Raw genomic sequence first — 27,269 nt, 5'->3', positions numbered from 1 at the left:
ACACACACACACACACACACAAATTGTAATCCTTGTTTGAAATAACTATCAATACAGCATGTACATTTGCAACCCATTAAGACTGGGAAAGCATCTGTGTCATTTTTATTTTAGCATTGGCTATTCAAAAATAGCAGATATACAAGCTTGTACATTTTGAAAAATCTTGAAAGTGTTTTTGAATTACGAAAAAGTTTGAGAACTACAGATTTTTTTTGTCAAACTGTTAATAAAGTATTCAATCAATCAAGCGACACACACGCACGTATGTATGCACGCACGCACGCACGCGCGCGCGCGCACACACACACACACACACACACACACACACACACACACACACACACACACACACACACACACACACACACACACACACACACACACATACACACACAGTACGACGGAGTGCAAATGAAGCAATATAGACAGACAGACAGAGGGGAGCCAGGCTAGGAAGTCAGTCGGGAGGAGGAGGGATCATTCTGCTCTCTGCTGTGTGTGTGCAGAGTGTCAGTACAGAGCAGTGTAGAGTAAAGACTTATTGGTTTCTCAGGCACTCAGCGCTGTGTGAAACCGAAGGATCGCTGCCGTTGAAGAGGCGCTATATATACATAAGAGCCCAATAATGCCTCTTCCCCTGGTCATGAGTCGACTTTAAAAGAGTGTTATTCCTCTTTAAAAAAAATAAACGCACACACCTATGCTTGTCACTCCCTGCCTGGACAGACAGGTAGAGGAAGAGGACAGACAGGTAGGAGAGGGAAGATACCGGAAGGAGTCGTCATTATTACAGGTTGCTTTGTTTATTTGCATAGTACTAGTCTGCTCTGCAGTTGTTTACTCCAACAAGGCGAGCAGCAGAGCGCAAATGGACTTCATGCAAGTAGACTATCATTCATATCAAATAAATAGTTGTATTTATTAGCTAGACTTTTTCTTTTTTTAACCTTCGTGGCGTGAAGAGACTGATCGGGAACAAACATGAAAGACCTGAGGAAGAAGAAGCTGTACGTGTTGATGGACGTGCTGTGCGTGGTGGTCGGTGAGTTGACTTGATGTGGACACTCTGTACAGGCTCAGGCAGTGGTTGGAGGAAGTACTCGCATGTTTTTTACTTGAGTAAAAGTATCAATACTGCAATGTAGAAGTACTTTGTTACAAGTAAAAGTCCCCCGGAATTCAATATTTACTTGAGTAAAAGTACAAAAGTATTGGCATCAAAATGTACTTAAAGTACCAAAAGTAGAAAGTATTCATTATGCAGAATGTCCCATTTCACAAGTTTTCAAGTGTATAAAATGTATGAAAATCTTTTGAAAATAGCAGATCTACAAGCTCATGCCACGCATTGTGAGCTTGTAAATCAGCTATTTTCAAATGCTGAAGTGGTTACTGTATGCTTTGTAAAGATAATCAAAATCTACAAAGTAACTAGTAACTAAAGTTGTCAAATAATTGTAGTGGAGTAAAAGTATATTATTTGCCTCTGAAATGTAGTGGAGTAGAAGTAAAAGTACTGGAAAAAGTACAAATACCTCAAAATTGTTCTTACGTACATGTACTTAGTTACTTTTTACACCACTGGTAATAGAGGCTAGGAATAGGTTACCTAGGTAGGATATCACAACAGTGCATCCCATGCTTTACCAGTCCCTTAAAGACATGATGTTTTTACTTTACCCTGGTCAAACCGCATTGTGAAGTTTATCAGCTCATGGCAGGATTACTTTTTTGTGACACTACACCAATTATGATTGTGTTTTTATTTCCTTTGAGGTGCTAGTGTTACTGTAGACTGCAGCAACTCCATCTGTCTCCTTTTAAGAGGCCAGGGGTGTTGAGCGGCATCATTAAATACCATAAACATTGTAAATTACTTTTTTTCCAACATTTTTTTCTTACCTGACATTAATTGTGATGGCCCCTAAACTGTTTATTTTAAAGCACATTTATATAATTGCATATCTACTTGTGTGGTTTGTAGTGTCATACTTTGAAGCTGCAGTCTGTCGTCCATTTATTGTGTTGTACATGTATGCAAAGCAGGGTTTCGAACCATTTGAAACCCTGCTATCATACGCCCTTTTCTGCAGTGCTGAATGACTTTGCAGCATTTTACAGAGTTTCAGGAAGCTGAATGTTTGTTTATGGAAATTTGATATGCATGTCTGTGTCCCCTTTATTCTTCAATATTTTTGTCTGCCAAGAATCCCACAAAGAATGTTCTACTGGCACTATAGACATGTTTAAGGTCTCTTTGCTTTGCAGACCCTTATTTTTATTTTAACTTATTTCATCGTAAATTAATACATTATTCTATTGGGCTGTAACGGATCAGGAACACCCTCCTGTACTGTAGGCCGTATTAGAAATTAGAATGTGTAATCACTGCTTAGGTTATTTTAGATTATATAGGCACATGGAAGTCATTTTGTTAATGAATAATTCATACCCGAGTTAATATTGTCAGGATCAAATCCTCTCCTGTTTGACTCACGCAATACATTTCTATTACAATATATCGCAACCAACACAATCATAAGGTGCCACATAAAGAGAAAACCTTGGATACTGTGTTTTTTTTTCTCCCTCCATCATCCAGAATTCAATCTGCAGCATCTTCAGAGATGTTTGTCAATTTGTCTGACATGGTGGCTGTGAGCTTGCTGTTCAAGATGTAAAAAAAAAAAAAAAAAAAAAAAAACTCTGGCTTTTGTGCCTTTTACTTGGTCTCCATATTTGATATATTCTATAAATATTTTTTTTTACACAAAGTACAGTAAATGGGTAGTAAGTAAGCAAATAGCGATATGCATGTATAACAGGGTCTGTGTGCGGGCTAGCCGGGCTTGCTTTGAAAGTATAGTGTAATTCAGTGGTTTTCAACCTTTTTTGCGTGAAGGACCCCCAAATTGACACATTTTAGCCCAGGGACCCCCTGTTTGAAAAGATATGCCAGGGACTCAACCATTTTGATTCCTTGGGGGTCCCAATCTACACAGCAGTATCATCATAATCAGTGTGCATGTTAACTCTGAGAGTGTACAAATGGAACCGGTTCCATTTGTACACTCTCAGAGTTACAGACACACAAGGTTAAATTTGGTTACTAACTATTAATTTGTCTGGGGACCCCCTGGAACCCCCTCAACTAGGACCACTGGTGGTCCCCGGACCACTGGTTAAAAACCACTGGTGTAATTCATGCTTAATTACATGATGACGTCGCTTGCTGAAATGAACACATTTCAAAGTGAAAATTTGAAAATCATTTACACTTTCGGCGAGTGATACCAGAGACACTTATTGCATAATGGCCTTTAGCAGCAGGTTCATCTGTCATGTTTGTATTTGTGTTGTCGTGGTGAGATGGTGGCTGTTGAGAGAGAGAAGAGAGGCCACCTGTTGGGATCTGCTCCATGGCTACATAAATCTGTGGGGATTCAGGCAGTTGAGCACTGCATGCGTCCATGGGCAGACTACTACTACCACACACTCTGTCGACTCATAGAAGTTTACAATATATTAAGCTTAATCCATTAAGATTGGGAACGCATCTGTGTCATTTTAAGATTTCTTTGGCTACTCAAAAATAGCAGATATACAAGCTCATAGCGTGACACTGAGTGCCACGCTATGAGCTTGTAGATCTGCTATTTTTTTTTAAATCGTGGACATTTTTAACTCCGATCTGTGCTTCTGGGGTTCCTCTAACAACGTATTTTGAGATGGGGGGTCCGTGGCCAAATACATATAATTTTGTGGGTCCTTGACATGGAAAAGTTGGAGCACCACTGATATAGCAACATTCTGTTAGGATTTAGAAAACTTTTTTAGATATGTATTTGGCCACAGACCCCCATCAAAATATTTTTGTATATCTGCTATTTTTGAATAGCCAAAGAAATCTAAAAAGATGTGTTCCTGGATTGAATGGGTTTAAGCTTAACCATGTTACTGTCACAAGTCTGGGGTTTTGGGGCCAGTAGTTAGTTAGATTGTATGTACGGGCACCGGGCGGTCAGTCCAATCTTGCCGTCCCGATCCCACCCACTGACTCTCCTCTCCCTTTCTAGTTGAATCCCCACTCCAGCCTCCCAAATAATAAAATCAAGTGAACCCAATGGTTTTCTTGTCAATGATTGATGTGAGGTTGCTTCAGCCATAATAATAACTTAGCATTAATGTATTAGTCTGACAGCCTATATTAAAGTGTGGTTTGTTTTGGAGTTAGGATTGCTGACCCTTGCTGTATTGTATAGTCTACAACTCAAGCACCTGATTATTATTCAGAACACCTTGACACGGCTTGTGGCTTATATGTTTTCTTTTATACCCTGACGCTCACTGTGTTGCAGTGTACTTAATTAAGAAATATAATACAGAGCAGTTGACCTAGACAGGGCGTAGTTCACTAATTTCTTTAACATAAGGTCTAGATCTTGAATTTCTAATGACCCTACTTGTTGGGAGCTGGGAAACCTGTGGAATACATCATCGGGGATACTCCGTCTTTCTCAAGCTCCTCAGATCTAGGTTTTAGACTTGAGTTTGTGGTTCTTAAAAAATATCTTTCTTTCTTTTTTCGTTCTTTTTTCTTTCTTTCTTTCTTTCTTTCTTTCATGTATCCCTCCCTTCCTCTTTCTCATTCTCTGTCTATGTAAGCCTACACTCAGCACAAATAGATGGAGGGTGTTGGCCGAGTGCACATGGGAAGGACTGAGGTTAACCTCTCCCTGTGTCTACAGCATATTTGAAGGTATAGTAGTAGGTAGGCTACAGGGAAGCCAAAGGAGTAGGACTTGCTGTATTGAGTGTCACTGTCATGTCACCTAACCCAGGTGATGTGAAAAGTAACGAGCGTGGTTCAGATTATGAGAATACACAGGAGAAAATATTATGTGACTAAATAGCCCCGAGCCCCCAGATATGGGCTCAGTGTGATACCGCAGTTGTTGTTGTCAGTTGTTGCTCTGTGAATTACTTTGTAACAAACCTGTTTTGTTAAAAGCACTTCATAATTTTATGCACACACACACACACACACACGCGCGCGCACACACGCACACACGCACAGGTGTAACATAAAGAGAAGTATGATATTTTCCACACCTCACGTGTGCAGGAATCATTTGTGCATGATGATGACGACAGCTGATAGTGAAGGTGACTCATTCTGAAGTCAGCAGTGGTGGAAACAGTACTCAGATTTCTTAATTAAGTATACTGCAATGTAGAAACACTCTGTTAAAAGTAAAAGTCCGGTAAAAAAAGATTTACTTGAGTAAAAGTGCAAAAGTGTTGGCATCAAAATATACTTAAAGTACCAGAAGTAAAAGTACTCATTATGCAGAATGTCTCGTTTCACAAGTTAGTTTTGTCTAAAATGTATGAAAATATCTTTTGAAAATGGCAGATCTCAGGGCTTTTTTGGGGGTACAAACCCCTGGTCACTTTTCATGGGATATCACTGATAACCTAGTGTTTGTTCCTTGCGGGACCCCTGCTTTCCTACCAGATCGTAGTAACTTCAATTTGGCGACGCCCCTAGTCACTGCGTCGTTCAAGATGACATAACTTTTAATATGCTATTGGCTGTCTGTGTTCTTTTTGGAAAAAATTAAAATCTGCGTATATAGGAAAAAAACAAAATGGCCCCAAAATATAAAAAGCTACTCCTATGGACAGGCTATCATATATAAATGTACTTGTAATGACCTATAATGTTTATGTTGTTTATAGTAAAAACAATTTAGTATAGGTAAGGTTTTGCCCACTCAAATGGTACCAATAACAGATACATGCGCAAGATAATCCCCACATACAACAAAACACTAGAGTACAAAAAAACCCGATTCAGTCATAAGTAGCCTAATAAATTATTATAAAGAAATCCGACTTCACTGTAGTAGCCCTTTCATAAATGATATTTGTACTTAGGCTGTCGTGAAAGTTTATATACATTTTTTTTTTTTAGTATTCAGACATGCAAAAGTGTCACTTTTCAGCTACAGTCACCTTTTTGAACCCAAATAGGGCAATTGTGTGACACCTGACCCGAAAGAAAACAACATGTTGTCACCTTTTCACCTCGGGGCTGTTTGCATGCCTGAGTATTAGTTGTGAATTAGCAAACTAGACATTTAGACTGGGAATTCCTTTATCCTCATAAGCGCTAATGCACGCAACTGTTTTCGCCAAGTTGTATTCCTAGTTTCTCATAAGCGTGTGTCCGTTGTCCTTCATCAACACAGCCGTCTGCCCAAGCCTGGTGGCAAAAGCGGGTACGCGTCTCGCACTTGCTTGTGGGCAGTGGTGTAAAGTAATTAAGTACATTTACTTAGGACAATTTTCAGGTGTTTTAACTTTACTGGAGTATTTCCAATTCTCAGTACTTTTTTTCTATTTTCTGTTCTACTCCACTACATCTCAGAGGCAAATATTGCACTTTTACCACTCCACTACAATTATTTGAAAATGTATGTTACTAGTTACTTTGTAGATTTTGATTATTATTACAAGACATTAACCACTTCAGCCCTATATACATTTTGGCCATTTGAAAATAGCCGATCTACAAGATCACAATGCGTTGCGATGTGACGCATTGTGAGCCATACATTTTATACATTTGAAAACTTGTGAAATGGGACATTCTGCATAATGAGTACTTCCTACTTTTGGTACTTTAAGTACATTTTGATACAAATACTTTTACTTGTAACAGAGTATTTCTACATAGCCGTATTGATACTTTTACTGAAATGTGAGTACTTCTACAACCACTGATTGTGGGGGTAACTTTGTACAACATGCTACCCATCAAGCACTGGGAACTCGCAGAACACTAGGACCCAGCAGCTGTTCTCCAAATTATAAAATATTGCACATGATTTTGTTGTTGGCAATGTATTATGACTAATTCCATGGTTTTCACTCATGACTGCCACAAATAAATCAGTATTTCATTTTTGGCACATTACTAATTTATAGATTTTAGTGTGACTATGGAGGTCAATACCCTCCCACACTCTTTCAGCATATAATTTTTTCATCTTGTTGCATTTTGGCTTAATCAAAATATCACCATGTTACTTCCTTGACCTTATCTGGCCCACAGATTCGAGTAATACATGCTTCAGTGTCTCCAGGGAGTTAGAGCTCTCATGTGTCTGTGTTGGGAAGACGGATTGTGCTGGGTTCTCAGAGAAATGCATTGATGACACTGATGGGAATTGTTTTCCCCAAGAGAGCTCTGTCATGGAAACTGGAGCCCTTTCAACGAGCACACGTGAAGGCCAACATGTTTGTCTGTATCGGAGGATATTTTTCCCTCTTTCAAGTACTACAGTGCGCGTGTATTAAGGCTATTATAATTACCAAATCTTAATGGGTTTTAGAGAACCTTGAAACCAACCAATGTAATTTGTTGCATATACAAGCAGGTTATTTTTTGCTCCTGCTATATACGTGTTTCCTTTAGGCCCTAAACCTGTGTGGCCCGTTTCTTTGATCTCCCCAAAACCAGACTGTTTGATTGCCCAACCAGATTTAGCTGCCCACCCTCCATCCCTCCCACACGCCCTCTTTACTTCTACCCTGCTTGGTGCTCAGCATGCGTACACGACGGCGGGAGCGAGCCAGCGGGATTAAACATCAAGAATAGGCAGCAAGGGCAGGATTTGGTGTGACTGGGGAGGTTGGGCGTTCCTCATGTGAATTAGAATTCCAGAGACCAACGCTGCTGACTGAGGTTGTAGGCTCAGCACATACCTTCCACATTAGTCAGTCCGGCTTGTCCAGGGGTGAGACAGAGAAGGAATGAGAGGGTTTAGTTGTGTGTTTACAACACTTGATGCAATCTGTTAATGTCAGTAATAACGTCGCTGGGGCACTGCAGGCTTCCTGCCGCAATGCCAACATTAGAGAGACATAAGGATTACCCTAAGGCAGTGGTTCTCAAACTTTTTCGAGTCAAGGACCCCCAGTTTGGTCTGTATTTGGCCGCGGACCCCCATCTGAAAATGTTTTGTGCCAGGGACACCCAGAAGCAAAGATTTGTGTTTAAAATAAACTTTTTTTAAATGAATATTCAAAGATTTGCACACATTTTCAAGAGTCTTCAAAAATAGCAGATCTAAGCTCATAGCGTGGCATGAGCTTAGATCGCTTAGTGACGCGCTATGAGCTTGTGTATCTGCTATTTTTGAATAGCTAAAGTATAACACATGGTTAAAGTGGTTAAAATGATTGTGACACTATATTAACACATTTAGCTGGGGACCCCACTTTGAAAACCAATGACCTAAGGTACAGTCAGAAAGATAGAGGGCGATTGTAGTCCTGCCTCATCCACACTGAGATACAATGCAAGGGTAAGGAGGTGGTGAGAAGCTTCAATAAAGAATGATGCCAAGACATATCAAGAATATTATTTTTCGCTGTCTAGAGCAAGCAATTCATGAGAATATGCTCCTCTCTCACGCTCTATTACAGTTAGTCGGTCACTTCTCACCTACATCTTGCACCACAAATACATACACATGCATACCCGTTGCAAGACCAGACGACCTCCAAGAATATGCATGATGAAATCATCCCAGGGTGCATGATTTCTTAAAATTGTGAATTGTAGTCAACTGTCTTGGTGGTTTCATGGGTGGCTTTAGGTTATGGCATTGGAACTAAGCTAAGTAACTGTGAGACCATTTAAAGAAGTCCAGCCACCCAGATGAGCAAAAACAAGACAAGGAAAGCTGAGACATGCTGTAGGAAAAGAGGACGAGACAAGCTTGAGGCTCAGCCCGATAGTGAGACTTTGGTCCAAATCATTCAGTAATTGCACCTGCACCTGCAATCTGCATCTGCCTGGCTGCTAAATAAAGCAGTGTCTCAATTGAGGCCTCTATATTTACAACAGCCAAAGACGTGCGTGGGAGGATTTGACAGAAGGGGAAGTGCCAGAGAAAGAGGAATGAATGACTTTGTACAGGAGATGAAGCTCATTCTTTCCCCAATCCCTGCAGAAGACAGATTTTTGGCAGGCGTTGTATAGATTAATTGATAGATATGTACCACGTATGGTCCTCTTCTGACTGGCACTGACTCTGTTCAGTATTCTGACACCCTTTTGACGTAATGATCATTTACCTACCTCTCTGTCTCTACTGACCTCTACTCTAATGCTCGTTCAGCTGAAGGTAGACACCCAGGTGCCATAGTGAATGGATGTGAATTTGCGGGCAGCTCACATACAGTAAGAGGCATTAAATGTTCCAAAATGGGGGAAAAAAGCCTCTGAAATGCGGCCTTCTTTAATCTGAGACAGGAAATATGAGATCTGCATCCTGCAACTTCAAACAGGTCTCCCATTAGGGGCTCAGGCAGGAGATCTGTGACTGGCGGTCGGAGATTTGCTTCCTGGCTGCATTCCAAACGGGGCAGTGTTTCCTTCTGCTGTAGAGGCAGGTGTCTGGAAGACGGGTGGGCCCAGAACCGCCAGGCAACACCCCCCCCCCCCCCTCTGCCCTCCCTTCCTGTGTAATACTTTGCTTTTTCTCCACAAGAGAGCTATACACAAGGACATGGGGTTTTCGGAGTTCAAGGCAAAGAACTTGGCTCTGTCTTTAAGCAGAGGCAGTTTTGGAACCGGTTCAATTTGGGCTGTGGGATTGTCTCGCGGTATCCTCAAGACCTATTTTGTCTCTCCATGGTTCTATTTCTGTCCGCAAGGAGTACGTGCATGTGTTTGTGTCTGTCTGTCTGTCAGTCAGTCTGTTTTTCAAGAGAGAGATGCTGGTTAGTCTCTCAGATATTCTTTTGCAGTGGTAATGTTCGTGACACACACACAAACACACTTCAGGGCGTACTATTCATTCTGCCTACGACAGCAGCCCAGACTTTTTGGGCAACTTCAACTGAGAACCAATATTATTTTGATCCAAACTTGTTTGATTTGTTTTGACATGGTCATCTCATGTGTTTGTTGAGTCAATGCTTCATTATGGATGTGCACAGCTTTTACAAGCTAGGAAAGGGGTTATTTGAGGCCAGGTGCCGTGATTTTTAGTAAACTAATGTGCACCACCCAGCCTACTCCAGTACGATGCAGGTCGGGAACGATGCGGGTTGGGAATTCATGCCCTACCCGGTATGGGCACCCTTTTATGCCCATGTATAGGGATCCCTGATGTCATAAGTATATGCCCATATGGGTAGACGGAATCTGTATATACGGTCAGATCTGGACAACCGCCGATCCAATTGACTTGACACACCGGGCACCGCACTTCCTCTGGTCCTCGGCGATATGCACACACAAGTTTGTAGTCGATCGGTTGGGCGGTTCTTGAGATGCGCAAAAGACAGGTTTCTCACACAGAGATTTAGAAAATGTATAGAAGGATGAACTGTGGCATAGCTCTCCAAGCATAACATTCTCATTTGGTCTAATCTAATCTAATAGGTATAATTGGTATGGGGAATATTGGTGTAGTACGTTTTTAATCTGGATGAATGTAATGAATGCAGTCAGTCATGTAATTAACTTCTGAAATGTCAAAAATAAATGTATATGAAGGATATACAAAAACTGTTTTCCTGTATCCCCAATGTTTAAGTTATGCGATTTTATTGAAAGAAATTCACATTTTTATCACTCATTATAATCTTCACTGTTGATTTACCTCAGTTTGCACGATCTTGTAGTTAAATGAACACTGCTGAGTTTCTCTGTAGGTAGGTGCTAACCCTCTTCTTTGAAGCCCTACGGTTTTCTACCAGTCCACTGTGATTAATGGTCCAGCCCTGGCAAGTGTTAAATGCTTCATAAAATATTGGGAGTTACTCTGTGACTCCTATGTGGAATTAATTACACTCCTGCCATTTTATAGTGACTTTCAACACTTGCCATATTAAGCAAATAAACATTTCCTTGATTTTGACCAGACCAACTCTGAAACTGAAAATAATTGCTGTATTTATATATATTCCTATGTAGTTATATGCATTTGCTAAACAAACCGGATATACATTGAGCTACTATAGGGGCTGAAACCAAAACGTTTTGCCTGCATTTCCAATGCATTCGCTTGCTTTGTCAACATTTTACTAAATGTGAACATTCCGTTCCATGTAAGGCTTGTGACGTAATACACTTTATGTCACCATGTCCCTCTCGGTAATGACGGCAATCAACACAGTAGCCCTTCAAGGACACCGTTTGTTTTCATTTTAAATGTCCAGCAATGTAAACTCCCTGATAATGTTATGCTTTCAAATAATGTTTCAGGGTGTTTGACAGCTTGTGTAAATTTCAATCACGTTCCATATTGAAATAATTTTTGAAGAGACTTGGCAATGGCACAGTCTCTGGTCTGGATAAACACGTTCACTGAAAGTTCAATAGTTCATTATTGTAGTCTTATCTGTCCCTTTTACTATATTGTTTTTCACTGAGATAATATTGTTTGTTTCACTGTGGTCAGACATTTTTAGAAACAAAGAAAGGACTGACGGGGATCCTTAAGCTGACATTATCAGTAATGGAACATCTGAGTTTATGCTGGAGTAGCGGCAATCACAATAAATCCAGAATAGAAACCCTTGCATATCCGATGTCGCTGTTTTATTCAAGTCCAGCTACAGGGGATGGGACAGGAACATGGTTGTTTCTTGACTGTGTCCTTTCCAGCTGGAGGCAGGATGCAGCGATCTACCTCAAGCCACCTCTGTCCCGCTGTCTCCTTACAGTCCCTGGAGTCCCCACGGACAGGATGTTAGCTGAGCTGGAGAACCCCTGTATTGTCGTAAGGCCCATCATGGACAGGATTTGGTGGCACTCATGGTGCCACCAAGGGAAATGGTTGGAATAGGAGGCTTTGTTCTTCCAGTTTAACACCGCCTGTCAAGGCCAGTAGGTAGCTGTGTAAACAATGTTCTAGCAGGCTTCTGTGTTTGGTGGCACTGGCAGCCAGTGGGAAACTGCCTGCCTTCGATGTAACAGGTGGCGCCCAGCTTCTGGTGTTCACACAGAGATAACTAACAGTCTTTCATAATTCCCACCTCTGCGATTCAGCCACACTTTCATCATCAAAGAAATCAGAATTTTTGGCTAACAAATGTCTTAAAATGTCTCCAAATTAAGTGGATTATGAAGTTATTTCTATGATGTACAGGCTGCAGAGTTAGTATTAATTATCGTTTGTCTTACGGTCCAATATACGGTTGTATATTGGTCCCATAATGTCTCAACAATTAGTTTTTTAAGACATTTTCATTTTCCAACTCTCCTTAATGAGGCAGCAGGGGCTTAGGAGGTAAATGTACATGTTTGCCAGGGAATCGGAAGGGTCTGGCCTCTCCCGACACAACGAAGTGTCCTTGCGCAAGACACTGAACCCCTAACTGCTCCCCCCAGGTACTGTTCAGTAGCTGCCCACTGCTCCTAATAGGCAGGATGGGTCAAGGCCAAATTATACTTGTCCACCAAATTATACTTGTCCACATAACCGCATCCGCATAGCAGCATAATATCGTATTGAGTACAGCCTGTGTTGCTCTTGCTCTTGAATATGTGCGTGTCTGCGACACAAATTATAGTATAATCACAACCACGTTGTCGCGTCCGCTGTCTGCAGATCCTCGCGCCAACAGGGACATAGCAACTATAATCAACTGGCCTTTAAATGCACAAGACAAATATACTGTATATGTCAGATATGTTTTAGTTCATATGTGGATGTATTTGTTTTTGTATGATAGGGATAGAGCACGTTCATGAACATCAGTATAAACATTTAAGATGTAAACATGCCAATGTTTAGCAAAAATTCTAAATGACATCCGTTGTCCTTAGGCAAGTAACAGACACAGAAACATTACAAGAGACGATATACAAATACATGTACAAACATACAAATACAGAAGTAGAACACAATACATTATCCAAGAACATATCTTCTTCCCTTTACTGACAACACATTTGTGTTGCATCTATTCATTCACAGACTTTTTTTTAGGGATGGAAAAAGTGGTTTATATACTGTATTTTACTGTCCTGTAATCTCCAGCTGACAGACATCTTTAGGAACTGGGCCAGTGGCGTCAATTCAGCAAAAGCTAAGGTGTGGCAAGGTTACCTGAAAGCATCAACGTCAATGGCCAGGAAACACTCATTTCCGACGTAGGCTATTGATAGAAAAGGTAAAACAGTGTCATAAGACAAACTGCATCATCATTCAACTAGAATTCTCAAGACAAACATTCCGTAGCGGCTAAACCCTCTCGTTGGTAAAAAAATATATATATAAAATAACACAAAGAATTCCAGACGTAAGCATGAAATGTGTTTCTATCATCACTCATGGTCATCCTCAGATTAACTTAAACAAGTTAATAAACTATTAACTTGTTTAAGTAGAGAGAAATCTTTTTTTTAATGTAGTTGACATTGGTATAAAATGGTACAAAATAGTGTTCAATTTTGTGATTGTGGGAGATGACAAATTGCTTGTCCTGATTTTAATCTTCCTTAAACTCAAACTGAACTGAAAACGTTGGCTGTTTGGCACAGGGCCTTCAGCAGGGTGATGTTTATTGGACATCACCCTGTTACTTTCTCATGTTGGACATACTTTTCCATCATATTCAAATTAATGAAATAGGATGAAGAACAATCAAATATTTGGATTGCTCCTCTGCAATCAATGTTCAGCAGCCGAGAATCCAGCAAAGATGGTTTGCGAGGGATAGGGAGCGCTTGTTTTCCTTACAAGCCCCGCCCGAAGCCCCTCAGTCACTCGCCGTCCTGCATGGCCGGGGCTTGTAAAGAAAGCAAGCGCTCCCCTTCCCTCGTTCAGCTACACATACCCTGGATCACTGTAGAAACTAAATAACGCACCTGTGATTGATTTAAGCTGATCTAAGGAGTAGATTATAGTGTCTTTGTTTTATCACGTCTACTAAACGAAAACCAGCCAATCAAGGATTGGGACTATCCATTTTATAAAAATATTGTTTAATTAAAAAAATATATAAATGTATACAAAATAAAAACTCAAAATTCAATGTTGAGTTGAGGTTGAGTTGCGGCTCATCTTATCTTGAATGAACCCAGCAACTCTATTTTAGTTTTTCCTCTTCCTTGTTTGTCTCTTCTGTTGTCCAACTCCTCCAAGGTTAGGTTACTTGGAAATCGCTGTACAATGATATGTGTCTTATCCTGTTGAAGACCATTGTTTATTCTCTTCCTAAAACAAAGCATCTTCTTTCCTGTCCTTGGACAGCTCCAATGAGTCAATACAGCTCTTTGTCTGGTGTCTGTGAGGGAACATGTGCGCAGTTGGTATGCCACTAAACAATGTCAGTCTTCATCTGATGTCACCTTGTCAACATACTGTGCCAGACAACAGCAAATATGCAACATATTATATGCATGTTGTGCATATATTATGATGACTAAGAAGTGCATTTAGTATGAGAAAGTTAAACGATGTCCTATCACTGTCCCATTCCCTTTAAAAAAAAAACGATGTATCCCCAGTCTGGAAAATTAGAGTTGTAATGTCCATTAGTGATGATCTGGTTCAACTAGCCAGTGGTTTGTTGCAAAACTTATACCTCACAAATTGTGCAAGGCATTTCTATTCATGATCGGTTCAGCCAGGTGAATCCAGGTGAAATTTAAGATCTTTTGTTGATTTCATCTATAGAGCCACTTCATTCATACAGGGGAAGCCACAGGATTTTAGAAGGGTGAGAACCCTGGTGGTGCTCTAGACTTGGAGAATGTTCACCTCAACTGAATCCCGACCCCAACATCTGCATGTATATTTTTATTTAGTCTCAGTATATGGAAGTGGACTCCTGGCCTCTCATCAATACGTCTCCCTGGAAGTCCGCCTTGGATTATGTCAGCTGCAGACATTTGTTGGAAGAATGGGAGGGGTTCGTGCCACTGATTTACACAGAAACGTAATACTTTGGGAGACTGCACTTTTCAAGTGTGCGCAGTATTTTTTTCACGACTGTTTTTCTTGCATTTAGTATGCGGCCACATGGCATTTTCATACTGGCCCCAAGGCTGGCTGTCTGCCTGCCATGTGGTGTAGTCAATGTAGTTTTCAGGGAGAGGAATTCACTTCACATATACGGTGAAGATGCCCCGAGTCCCTGCTCCACTCCTGGTTCTACATGAAACTTTGCCCCAGGTTGTTGGTAAAGCACACCCCAACCCTTAGCAGCAAATTAGGTCTTTCTCACACTTTCTGTCTGTTTAAACAGCAGATGTTTAAACAGCAGATGCAGGGTAACGTCTGCAGAGAGATGTGTTCATTAGTTTAGCTTAATCAACAGGAACTGTAGCATAGAACATTTAAAGGGTCTACACCATGAATTTTAACTTTTTCTTCATTTTTGTGTGTTTTTGGTCTCCCCCACCTCTCTTCTGTTCCAACAAATACCCGACTTCGAGCATGCAGGCTTTCATAGGCTATCTGTGGTTTTCATGTAAATTGGTCTGAAAACAGTCCGTCAGATTTGTTCCCCCACCCTACGTCACGTCTGGGAACAATTCCTCCCGTTTTTCAGTTCTAACCAAAAAAAAAAAAATCAAAAAAAAAAAAACTTTTTTCCCCCATTTTTATTTTTTTTTAAATTTTTTCTTATTTTTTTTTTTTACTTTTTCCACACAGAACCAGGACATGACATGCATACAAACTGGCTCAGTAGCGCCCCGTGCCAAACAGGACAATGTGGTATTGCAGGTGAAAGTGCTTTATAAGCCAGAGAGAAGTTAGTTGGAATGAGTATATCTGAGGCTTGATTTAGGCTCAAACCTTTTGAAAAACGTTTGAGGGACATAAACAATATGATATCAAATATTATTATTATTTTTTAAATTCATGGTGTAGCTCCTTTAATGTCTTCCTCATGGCTGATCTGTGGTCTTCCTTCACATGTGTGTGTGTGTGTGTGTGTGTGTGTGTGTGTGTGTGTGTGTGTGTGTGTGTGTGTGTGTGTGTGTGTGTGTGTGTGTGTGTGTGTGTGTGCGTGTGCGTGTGTGTGTATGGGTTTTTGGGATGAATGCCTCAGGATAACTCAAGGACATTTCTCTATTCGTCCAGGAGTGTTGGGCAGCTATATTTGTGCTTGTTTGTGTGCACACAACCATACCCCAAATCCCTAAAGAGTTATAGTGTGTGTGTGAGAGTGATTTGTGCATGTGCCACTGCCAGCTTGCATGTGTAAAAATACTATTTCAACATTTGTTTTTGCAAACCCCTGCCAGGCAAGTGTTTGCCCTGCTTGTTTAGGTCCTCCAGGCTGTTCATCATTGTGCATTTCAAAATAAAAGGTGTTCAGGGGCAGGCAGAGGAAAGATAATTTAGCAAACCTTGGAGAAACATTTTGACTTCCCAGATTAGGAACTGATGTCATGTCTGAAACGCAGAGGGGAAAAGAAAACAGACCTGTTATTTATTGATTCCATTCCGTTCGCAAAATAATGTTTTTTCAGTCCAACTCCATTTTCCTGAATTAGCCAAATCCTTATAATCATACTTTTGTTAAACACTAATCGTTCATCTCAATCAAGCATCAATGTATTGTCATATCGACTGGACAAGATCCTCCAGAACCCATTCTTTACATTTTTAAATCTATTTTTTCCCTCTAATCATTTGGATCATCTAAGCCCATCTAACAAGGCTGTACTTGTTTTGCTTTTATTCTCACTGTAGCGGCGCTGCCCTTCATCATCATGAACATTATATACAGGCCGTACCAGAGAGGGGTGTACTGTGATGACGAGAGCATTATGTACCCCCTAAAATCAGACACCATCACCCATGGCCTGCTGGCTGCTGTCACCATCTCCTGCACTGTCATCATTGTAAGTCCTATTTCTCCTCTCCTGGGAGAAATATTCATCCTTACTGCTACTTTGTCATAGATTTTTTTTTATTTGATTTGATTTATTTGAAAAGCAAAACCACATGGTTACAGCAGTTCGAGGATTACACAAGAAAGTCCTGAGACTTATTTCCATTGAGTGAATAAGTTAGCACGCTTGTAACCTATTTTCTAAAATCAACATCTAAAATGTAGTGGACTGGTCTTTGTTTACTGTCACAGAGTTTTATATAACTGAAAGTAAAACAAAAAAAAGTAACTTACTTAGGAGGGAATAGTCCAGTGACACACAGGATATTAAAGTTTCCCCTCTCTCTTTGAGTTTTAGCTTGAGGATATTTAATCTTCTCAAACTGCAATAATGAAAGTCTGAATAATATCATCTCTGTCTTCTCCTTTCTCTCTTTTATTCCCTCAGGTCTCCTCTGGAGAGGCCTATTTGGTCTACAGCAAGAGAATCTACTCCAACTCTGACTTTAACCAGTATGTAGCTGCTCTCTACAAGGTATTGGGCACCTTCCTGTTTGGGGCAGCCGTCAGCCAGTCGCTAACTGACCTCGCCAAGTTTACCATTGGCCGCCCGAGGCCCAATTTCATGGCCGTTTGCGCCCCCAAGGTCTGCAAGGGCTATGTGCTTGAGCTTAATTGCACTGGCAGGCCTCGAGACGTCACAGAGTCCAGGTAGGAGACGTGAAGAAATTAATTAATGTTCTTTTTTTACTGTGTATTTGAATGTTAAAGGAGGGGGGAGGGTGAAGGAACACCTTAATTTGACTTAATGTTAACAATGTCATGCTGGTGCAGTATTTGAACTCACGTTAACATGAGGTAACAAAGGTGGGGTAACTCATGTTTTTATTATTGTTGTTCTCTAGGTTATCCTTCTATTCCGGTCACTCTTCGTTTGGAATGTACTGCATGCTCTTTCTAGCGGTAAGTAGAACAAAAGCCTTCTATCCCGTGTGAACACATGTCACGATCATGAATCAGTCTCATGAGAGCCCAGACGGAATCATCTGATGTCATGTTTCTGTTTTTAGATCAGTATTAAAGGACTGATTGTGTTGTGTTGTGTTGAGGGGGATTTCATAGAGTCACAGTGCCTGTGTGGACATATAAGGACAAGGCAAGAGTTCAGTTGGAAGAATGTAGACACTTAGACAAATGAGCTGGAGGGAAATGCTGCAATTTCTCAGAGATGATGAAGGCAGCCCCAGGACTGTTCTCTGACCCCCTTTGTCTGTCCAGTTCACTACCCTTGGCCGTGGGTATGAAGCTGCTGTATGAAGGGCCAGGCGCTGCTGCTAGACGGTGCGCTTCAAAGGGGCCAAGCAAGGCAATTTGTCATCCTCTAAACTTTGTTTGGCAATAGCAGTTGAAATAAGAGACTGAAATGTCACTACTAGCTAGAATATGTAAAAGCCTGTAAAATACTGCGCTGTACGTAGTTTGTGTTTCGGTTATTGGCTCGAAGTAAACGGAGCTAAGCTTACAGATGTCCAGCTTATGTACTGTCTACTGTATTACTGTACAAGCGTCCTGCAGTGTTCAGAGCTGAGTTTGAGTGGCTGGATGGCAGGGGGGCTCTGCTGTAGTGCCAACATCCACCACGCCTCTGACAACCAGCTTGTGGAACCCCAGGAATCTGTGTGCCTTTGCCAGTTTCATACTTCTCTTCTTCCTCCTTTTTAAAAAGGAGTTTCAGTTCATAGTAGGGGGTGTTTGAAATTATATTCAACACATTTTCCCAGTTAGGCGCAATTTTAAAACGTACCTACAGTAAGTCAACTGTTTTTCTTTTTTACTTAGACGTAGTGGCAGTGCATGCAAGTTGTTGCCTCTTCTTTTATCGCTGGGGTTACTTTGGACTGAAGCCCAAACGGAGCCTGCCTGATAATGTATGCTATATAGTTTACCTAGAAAATATTGAAAGTGCACATTTTTAAAGCTGCATTACCTCACCACTTCGTCAGCAGACAACATTTTGACTGCAAATGCCAATGCAAATAGCTGCTCATGCCAGTTATAATAGCTTCTCTTCTCCGAATTATGTTACCTTGTTTGGTCAGAGGACATTTTCAAAGGCCAGAAGAACCACTTAGGACATGTGTTAACAACTTTGTGAAAAACAGAAAGGAATGCTTAAATAAACATGCTCTTTCTCGCTATGCCCTTGACTTCCCCTCTCTCTCTCTCTCTCGTTCCCTTCCCTGGTCTGTCTCTCTTGCCCTTCATCCCCCTCTCTCCCTACAAACCACTACCATCCATCCATCTTACTCTCCCTCTCTCTCCAGCTGTACGTCCAGGCAAGGTTGGTGGCCAAATGGGCAAGGCTCCTCCGACCCACAATCCAGTTCTTCCTGGTGGCCTTTGCGGTGTACGTGGGTTACACCCGAGTCTCTGATTACAAGCACCACTGGAGTGATGTGCTGGTGGGCCTGCTGCAGGGAGCACTCATCGCTGTCCTCAACGTGAGTTCTGCTGTCTCTTTGAAGCTGGGAAGTCCTACGGTATATGTTCGTCCAATGGTTATGGAGCTTTCAGTTCGCCAACAGAAACCATAGAACTAAGAAGCAGGGATCGTCGCCATGCTAGCTTGTGGTGGACATTACGGGTCCATTTGGTTCCATTTGAGCACTCTCAGAGTTATGAGGGTTGTTGAAAATAAAAAGTTAGAGAACCACTGTCCTAGGGGACTCCTAATGTGCCTTAATATCATAGTAAATCATACATATTCTGAAGAAATCCCAGGGACTGACAGTCAGTAATTGGGTCTTACAAACATTTGCCATGGACAAGGCTAAGTCTTGCCACGGACACATCTGTCCATGTACATCGGACACATTTATGATCCCTGCTAAGAAGGCTTTCTATGTCCATGTTTGATTCATAACGGAGATGTGCGTTGCAGAGCTAGCTTCAATCTTGTTACATTTTATTCAAATTTCAGACCACAACTTTGAGTCTTAGTTGTCTCTGTTTAATGACTTTATGAAAAACATTCTTTATAGAAGTGCGGTGTGCCCCCAAGTTAAAACTAAAGATTTGAGACACCCACATTTTAGACCAAAGTAATTTGCTGCTCACTAGGAGCCTCCTACACCAGGCAGGTCTCTAGGCAACAGCTGTTTGGCCCACTGGAGCACGTCATGCAGCTGGGTGTTTTATTGTTTGACCACTTCCCTTTTTTGATTGAAGTGCTGTCAGAAATTACTTGTGAAATTCCTCGAGGTGTGTGTGTGTGTGTGTGTGTGTGTGTGTGTGTGTGTGTGTGTGTGTGTGTGTGTGTGTGTGTGTGTGTGTGTGTGTGTGTGTGTGTGTGTGTGTGTGTGTGTGTGTGTGTGTGTGTGTGTGTGTGAGATTCATATTGGAAAGTGAGACTGGGCATTCAGACTGCTGTGCGCAATTTGAGACCCTCCTGGGCACAATATTTTATGGTTTCTCGGGGCTGGAGGGGCCTTGCGTCTCCCTGTGTGTTCCACTCGGATATATCTATGTATGTGTGCCTGTGTGAGTGTGCACATGTATGCGTGCATGGAGCAGCTGTGCAATGAACAGGTCCTTCCAGACATGTGCAATCACACTTTCCACGCCAGCCCCTTGCATGCTTTACATCCCTTGCACTTCTCCCTGGGAAAAGATTATTCTCCAACTGAACAACACCAACCTTCATATCTCTCCATAGGTTCACTTTGTGTCGGACTTCTTTAAGAAACGTCCGCCTCGCTGCACCAGCCCAGAGACTGAGAGCGACGAGCCGGAGAGGAAACCCAGCCTGCAGATCGCGGACGCAGAACAAAACAACCATTACAACTACCACCATCACAACACGGGGCCTGTGTGAACAGGGCTTAACGCTGGGGTCCTTGGGCTGCAAGCTGCTTACCCAACCATATGTACGAGGGCCCAACCAGAGGGCTTCAATCTTGATTTTGTTACTCCTAGAGTATGTAGCTCTATATGAGAGGGTCGACCTGTGACCCCAGTCTGCCATCTGTATTCCACAGCATGCAGACTTACAATCTTCCGTGAGACGACCCTGTTCTAGTGTCTCAATATGGATTCTTCATTCTGCAGCGTACAATATGTAGCTGTTTGACCCGGGGGTCAACCTAATGGCCCCAGTCGACAGCTTACAGCCTCCAAGCCCGCAGCTCCAGATGTGTCAACCACTTACACTGCACCTACCCCTCAAACCACTGGATTGACTGAGGGGACTGCGCCCTATTCCCGGGTGCCTGAGCTCCCTCTCAAAGATGATGACCTCCTCTCCTCCCAAAGGAGAGAGGAGTATATTGATTTTGAAGCATCATTGCTGATGCTGAAGTGTATATCCTTATTACGTGAGTTTCCGTTTTTAATGGCCTTTGTGTACAGAATCAACTTAGCTGGCAGTGATGAAGGCACTATAATAAGGACAGAAGGACGATAAGAGGGTTCAATATTGTTGAAGGTATAATGCCTCGGTTGATCCCATTTTAGCGCACCTTAACCTGGCCAGTGGCCACATCATGCTAGAAGACTCAGTATTGGACATCCCTCCAATACTAGATGACCTTCAAGTTTCTACTTGAGTTCTGAGTTGATGAAAGGATCACAGAGCTGCAAATCACACAGATCTGTCATAAGTTGTAAAAAGACAGCCAATAACATTGAGCCACGCAGCCAATAGTGAAGACTGAATTAGTACCAGCAATAGCCACCAATAATCATATGGTCATGGTATTGACAGTATATCTCATTTGTAGACATTTCAGACAACTTGCTGAGCTGCTAGCTAACTTGTTTGTTCAGGTGTATATCGGGCTTACATAGTTTTTGTATCAGACCGACAAGGCAAATCACATCATTTTAATCTCAGTGTATGCTACTAGTCATCATTTTGACATAATGTTTATGACATATGTTTTGTCAACTGATAATTCCAGTCATTGTGTCATTGCTCACCTCATTCTACAGGTGTCCCTCGAGATCTGTCCACATTAGTCTCTAAATGTGACCACTAATGGGAGCAGCTCTGACTAGTCTGCTATCGGACGATGAAGGTATTGAGTCGTAAACATGTTCACACCACCAGATCATCAGGTCTGACCTCTACTGCCCAACAGTGCCAATATATCTCCAGACAGGAACGGATTCGCTCTGAATATTTAGAACGGTATAGTCATTAGTCTGTGGCCACTGTGGTTACTTATTTTCCAAAAGTAATCGGAATAATTGATTGATTCGTTTTTCTCCTGTGTGAAATGGACTGCAGAGTGGTATCATACATTGACGTGGATAGCTTGTCTTAGATTTTTAACAGTGACATACCACTACTAGAGTGTTAAAAAATCACTGCCATTTAAAACACATGGAAATTTTGATTTTAATTCTTACCTTTTCTTTCAATCTTTTTTGCTTTATTTTGAGTTTTTTGTTACATTGAGAGGGCCATTTTGATAATGGCGTTAATTTATTTGAAATACAAGAAGTGCTTTATTTACTTGTGGAAGAATGGAAAAAGATTCTCCATGCCAGCGCTGTTTAGGTTTTGTGCAATCACCGCCTGCTTGCCACTACGAGCCACTAATACCATATCTGTCTGCTAATACCATGAGACGTGTTTCATGTTCAATTAAGTCTATATATGTACATATATATGCATGTATGTTTTTACTCTACATGTAGGGTATGTTTTCATTTCACATGTACAGAGCACTCTGGCCCATTACTAAACCGGTGCCTTCTCAGATTAGTGCCTTTTTGGAGTTGCCACACAAAAGGATCCAATTCCAGGTCTAAACATGAACCAGATGCCTTGGCAGGGCTTTTTAAGGACTGTTGTAATGATAAAAGGCTCGGTACCAAACACCAAACTCTGTGCTGCAAGCTGGTAACACTGCTCCTTTCCCACTTCAAAGATTCAACTGTTCCATGTGCATGGATGGGGTTAATTTGTGAATAAGGGCTCCTGTACAGTTGTTGTACAGCCCACAGTGGACTGATGACATTTCAGACAGACCCGATTAAAAAAGGGAAAACCCCAACAAGATGGAGGAAGAAAGAGTGAGAGGGATTCTCACCTGGTAGTGATTGTGAGGGCCCCAGAGATGACCTGGGACTGTGGAAAGCCATGGGACCATAGAGGTGGAGACTGGAGAGGGGCCCCTGTGGTGAGACATGGTCCCGTGGGACATCTCCATTTTGTTAAGACTTTTGGCTTTGAATTCCAGAGAATGAGAACCACCTGGAATGCATTTCAGTAAAGTGTTGTGCAAGCCCCCCTATCCTCTCACCTGTGTATTACTACAACCACCATCCATCCAGCGGCCCAGGATACACAGCACAACAGTGGATGGTGATGTAAAAACGTCATGGTCTTTGATTTTGCTCCAGCTTCTCCTTGTTGTAACTAGACTCTGCTGGGCTTTCTCTGGGTGACGTGGCTCTGTATCTTTTTACATTTTCCTCTTGGTGTTTCGGTGCCTTTGGTCTTTGCTGGCCATTCTTCTATGTATGTGTCAAATATAAATCATGTGTTTACTTTTGTACATTGACTCAGCTGTAGATTGTCTGTCTGTAAAACAGAGAATTTTAAATAAAGAACCTATCTACAGTACATATTTTATTGGAGTTTTGTAGTTTTTGTTTTATTTTATTTTATTCCACTCTTATTTTACCAGGAGTATTCCCATTGACCACTCAATACTAAATCTATTTTTACAAGGCAGTCGTCGCCAAGACAGCAGCACAGAATGTTTTCTATAAAATAAACATATAACAACATAAAATCCATTTGAAATAACTAGAGTTTCGGGGGGCTACGCCCCCCTCAACCCCAGCTGCGCACGGGGCCCAGCGTGGGCGCGTGTATATTGGGGTACCGAAATCGCCGGAGTAAAACTGTCCGAAAGGAAAAAAATAAATAAAACATTTTGGGGAAAAATGTTAATATTTATTTTTAACTTGGTGGTCCGCGGACCCCCTGTGAGTGTTGGGACCCCCGGGGACCCCCCTGGAACATGGCGGACCCCTTCGGCTGTTTTTTTTTTTCATGCACGGTTTGCTTGTTTCTGTCGCTTGTTTTTGAAAACCTGGCAGAACGTGGCAACCCGACTGACATCACTGACGTATCCTTGGTATTTGTACTTCCGGGTTGCATAATGATGACATCACTGTCGAGTCCTTTGGTGTCATGAACCTCGGCTGGTTTGTTTACCAGATTTGCCAGCGTGCTATGGTGCTGTACTGTGGCCGTCGCCGTGTGTTTGTGTGTTTGGGGTGTGCATAATCTCTCAAGAACAGATTCCGACCTGCGGTGGAATCTGTCGGAGCGGTTCGTCCTAACCAGTGCGCATTGGCTAAAAGTGGGCGTGCCTTCAGATCAGGAAGTGGGCCGCGCTTTACCCAATCAAATGTAGTGGGCGGGATTCACGTGTCCATCCACCATGATCCACCCTCCCCCCTCGAAACTAGCCGAAACTAATTTAACAATAGCGTCCTCGGAGCGGACAAAACCACGGAAAGATATTCACATTTTAAATTACTCTTTCATCATAGAAACAAGTGGGCTTATAACCAAAACCATCCATGTTCTCTGGGAGAAGTGGTGTTAGTGTTCCGTGTAGAAATATTGTTAGTGGGAATGAAAACATGGTCGCACCAACCGGAAGTGATGCGCTATAGGCAGACATGAAACCGGTGTTTCCCTGCGCTCTAGTCTAACATTATACTCCTGCCAGACTCCACAGAATATCAGAAAAGCAGAGGTCGCTGTTTTTCATTTTCTGTGGGGTCTGGCTACGCGAGACTAGGGTGTGCATGGCACGTGAAGGACGGACATATTGTGATGGAGACATGAGTGAAGTAAAAGTAACGGCCTGGGTGGAACAAAGGAGGTACGTAAGAAGGGGGGGGTTGAAGCGAAGCCAGAGCTGCGTGTGTGTTGTTGTGGAGGAGATGGGCAGAGTTCAATGGCGGCCGCTCGTGTTGTTTCGGCTCTGTTCGGCTCAAGCCGTCGCCGTTCGGTGTCGGTGGTGTGCACGGTAAACGGTACGAAAGTGATTCACCTTCCGTTTTGTCCGAAATGTGGTGAGTGTAATAAATTATGTGGCGACGTGGAAACAGTGAAGTGAGCAATGATACTAAATGAACTAAATTCATTGGGATTAAGTGGTGAAAGGTCAAATTAATACGTTTTAGATCATGGGTAACAAATGTAATGATTGTTCTTTCTGTCCATTAATGTTTCAAAGCTACAGTAAATACAGTATATCTACTGCATAAAGTAACTTGTCTCCCAACGGGCTGTAGACTATACAGTATTTTGTGGAGTCTGAGTAGATGCACATGATAACCAACTTTAAAAATAAAGAGAGAGTAGCCTAGTTATTGCATCGATATTCAGACATGCATTTAAGATGTTTTTATGTAATAGCTACAAGTTATTACATAAACTTCAGCATACATCTCAAAAGTGACATGCATGCATCTCAAGTGACTGCTGTAGTTGAATGTAACTTTGGATTCACATGTGATTTGTACAGACTAACTTTGTATTTGAGGACAGAGGAATTAAAGACATTATCATCATTATCAGTGGTCCTTTGAGGAGGCTCATGCTTATTCCATAAGTACTTCAAGCGTAACTATAAAATAGGATCAGCTCATTGCCATGTCCTCATATTCAGTCAAGAGGCACATTTATGAACCACAGTCCCTTGTGAAGTTCTGGATGAGTTGTCAGGCAGAATTCCCAAAGCAAAATGTATTTTACGTTTTGTAACCAAGCATCTCTGTGACAGTAGTATTTTCATGCCGGCATACCTGAAGAATATGTACAGGGCATGCAAGGTTCGAGCCAGAAAATGACATGAGACCATTAGTTGAGAAACAGTTCACTCAATGACCTGGTGACCTAAGATGACAATAACAATAAGATGACAATAAGTTGTCAATGTAGTTGACAGCAGTTACTGGGAAGCAGGGGGTGAAGAACTTCCACAGAAAAGGGAGTTAGAATCTCAAGAAGGGGAAGTGTACCCATGTGCCCATGTAATACCATGTGTCTGCTCACTCATAGGTCACTAGAATAATATTTCAGTCATTATTTAAGATCATGTGTACATGGACAATTGGTTGAGAAAGTCTTATAAAGGGTAATGCATATTTTAGGTCTTATAACTATAATCATATTATAATACGCTGATTATAATGCATTATAAACATGGGATGCATAGCAAGTGTTTTCAAAAACACTAATCATAGCCCAGATCTCCACCCAACACAACAGTGGTCCCCTGATTGATTCTTATCAGGGTGGTGGTCCCTGGTTCGCAATCAGTTGAAAACCCCTGCTTTAGAGTTATAATTTACACTATTTTAAACCTGGATGTCCTACTGCTACTTGTTAGTGTACAGTCACAGACTACAGGAAAATACAACATGTAACAAAGGCCCTGTGTCCGGTTCACAATAATGATGTCGCAAGTACATGGTATGCGTCTGAGCGCATTTACACTTCATAATGCCCCATGATTTATAACGCTGAAGACAAACTGTGGAGTTGCTCGTTCATTATGCATCTCTTTTCTGCTTGAAAAATTCTTCCCAAACCCTCCACTTATCCATAGTTTCAACAGGGCTAATTAAAACCAAGTGGCAAGGATTTAGGAGAGGTTAGGCAAGGCTCCCCCCCTGCCATCTCAGCACAGCCCGGAGAATGGACCTCTCCCCCAGAATAAACACATGTATTTATATCGAAATAAACACTGTACCCGTAGGGACATGTAGGCGTGGCATTGGCAGCTCTATTGAAAACCTACGTCACCTTTCATTTAAACCAATATTAGTCATTTTTTGCAAGAGTCCTGCACATGTGCTAAACTCGTTTTCTTTATTATTACAATCTGTATTGTCAAAACAACCCAAATTGGACACATTATGTTATTCAATGTTTTTTTTTTAAAGGAACTAAAACTCCTCCAAAGTGACAGTAAATGAGTACACTAGAAACAAAGTTTCATCTATGTTTTTTAATTTAGCAAGAGACATAAATGATCCTATACATTACTTTTAAATATCTGTTGCAAATGTGGAAAATGAGAGGTGGTCCCTATAGTAACTATAATTTCTGAGCCTATCAGAGCACATACCTGCCTATGGTTATGAAAAGAATGGAAAGATGCTGCTTGACTGGACTCTTATCTCATACACTGTAAAATCCTGAGAGACCCATTTGTTCAGTGACACTCATAAGTTAAATTAAAACCCAGGATTTTACAGTGTATCCAGAGCATATCTGCCATCTGCTGGGGAATAATGAGCTATGGATAAAATCATTGATTCCAAATGTCATCTTGCCACTTGGTTAG

The 27,269-nt window shown here is 41.6% G+C and overlaps 1 protein-coding gene across 1 annotated transcript; it reads left to right on the top strand.

Annotated features, from left to right (window-relative positions):
- The first annotated feature begins 483 nt into the window (after positions 1-483).
- Positions 484-23,515, top strand: plpp2b (phospholipid phosphatase 2b). The gene is made up of 6 exons (XM_084065775.1): positions 484-1,045; positions 16,743-16,894; positions 17,333-17,595; positions 17,790-17,847; positions 19,209-19,385; positions 20,600-23,515. The coding sequence occupies exons 1-6, from the start codon at positions 985-987 to the stop codon at positions 20,756-20,758; spliced, it is 870 nt and encodes a 289-aa protein (XP_083921901.1). The 5' UTR covers positions 484-984; the 3' UTR covers positions 20,759-23,515.
- The last annotated feature ends 3,754 nt before the right edge of the window (positions 23,516-27,269 follow it).

The sequence above is a fragment of the Gymnoscopelus microlampas genome (assembly GCF_963454915.1).
Source record: "Gymnoscopelus microlampas genome assembly, chromosome: 9".
In the NCBI taxonomy this organism is placed as follows: Eukaryota; Metazoa; Chordata; class Actinopteri; order Myctophiformes; family Myctophidae; genus Gymnoscopelus; species Gymnoscopelus microlampas.
This window is presented reverse-complemented; position numbering and strand designations above follow the sequence as displayed.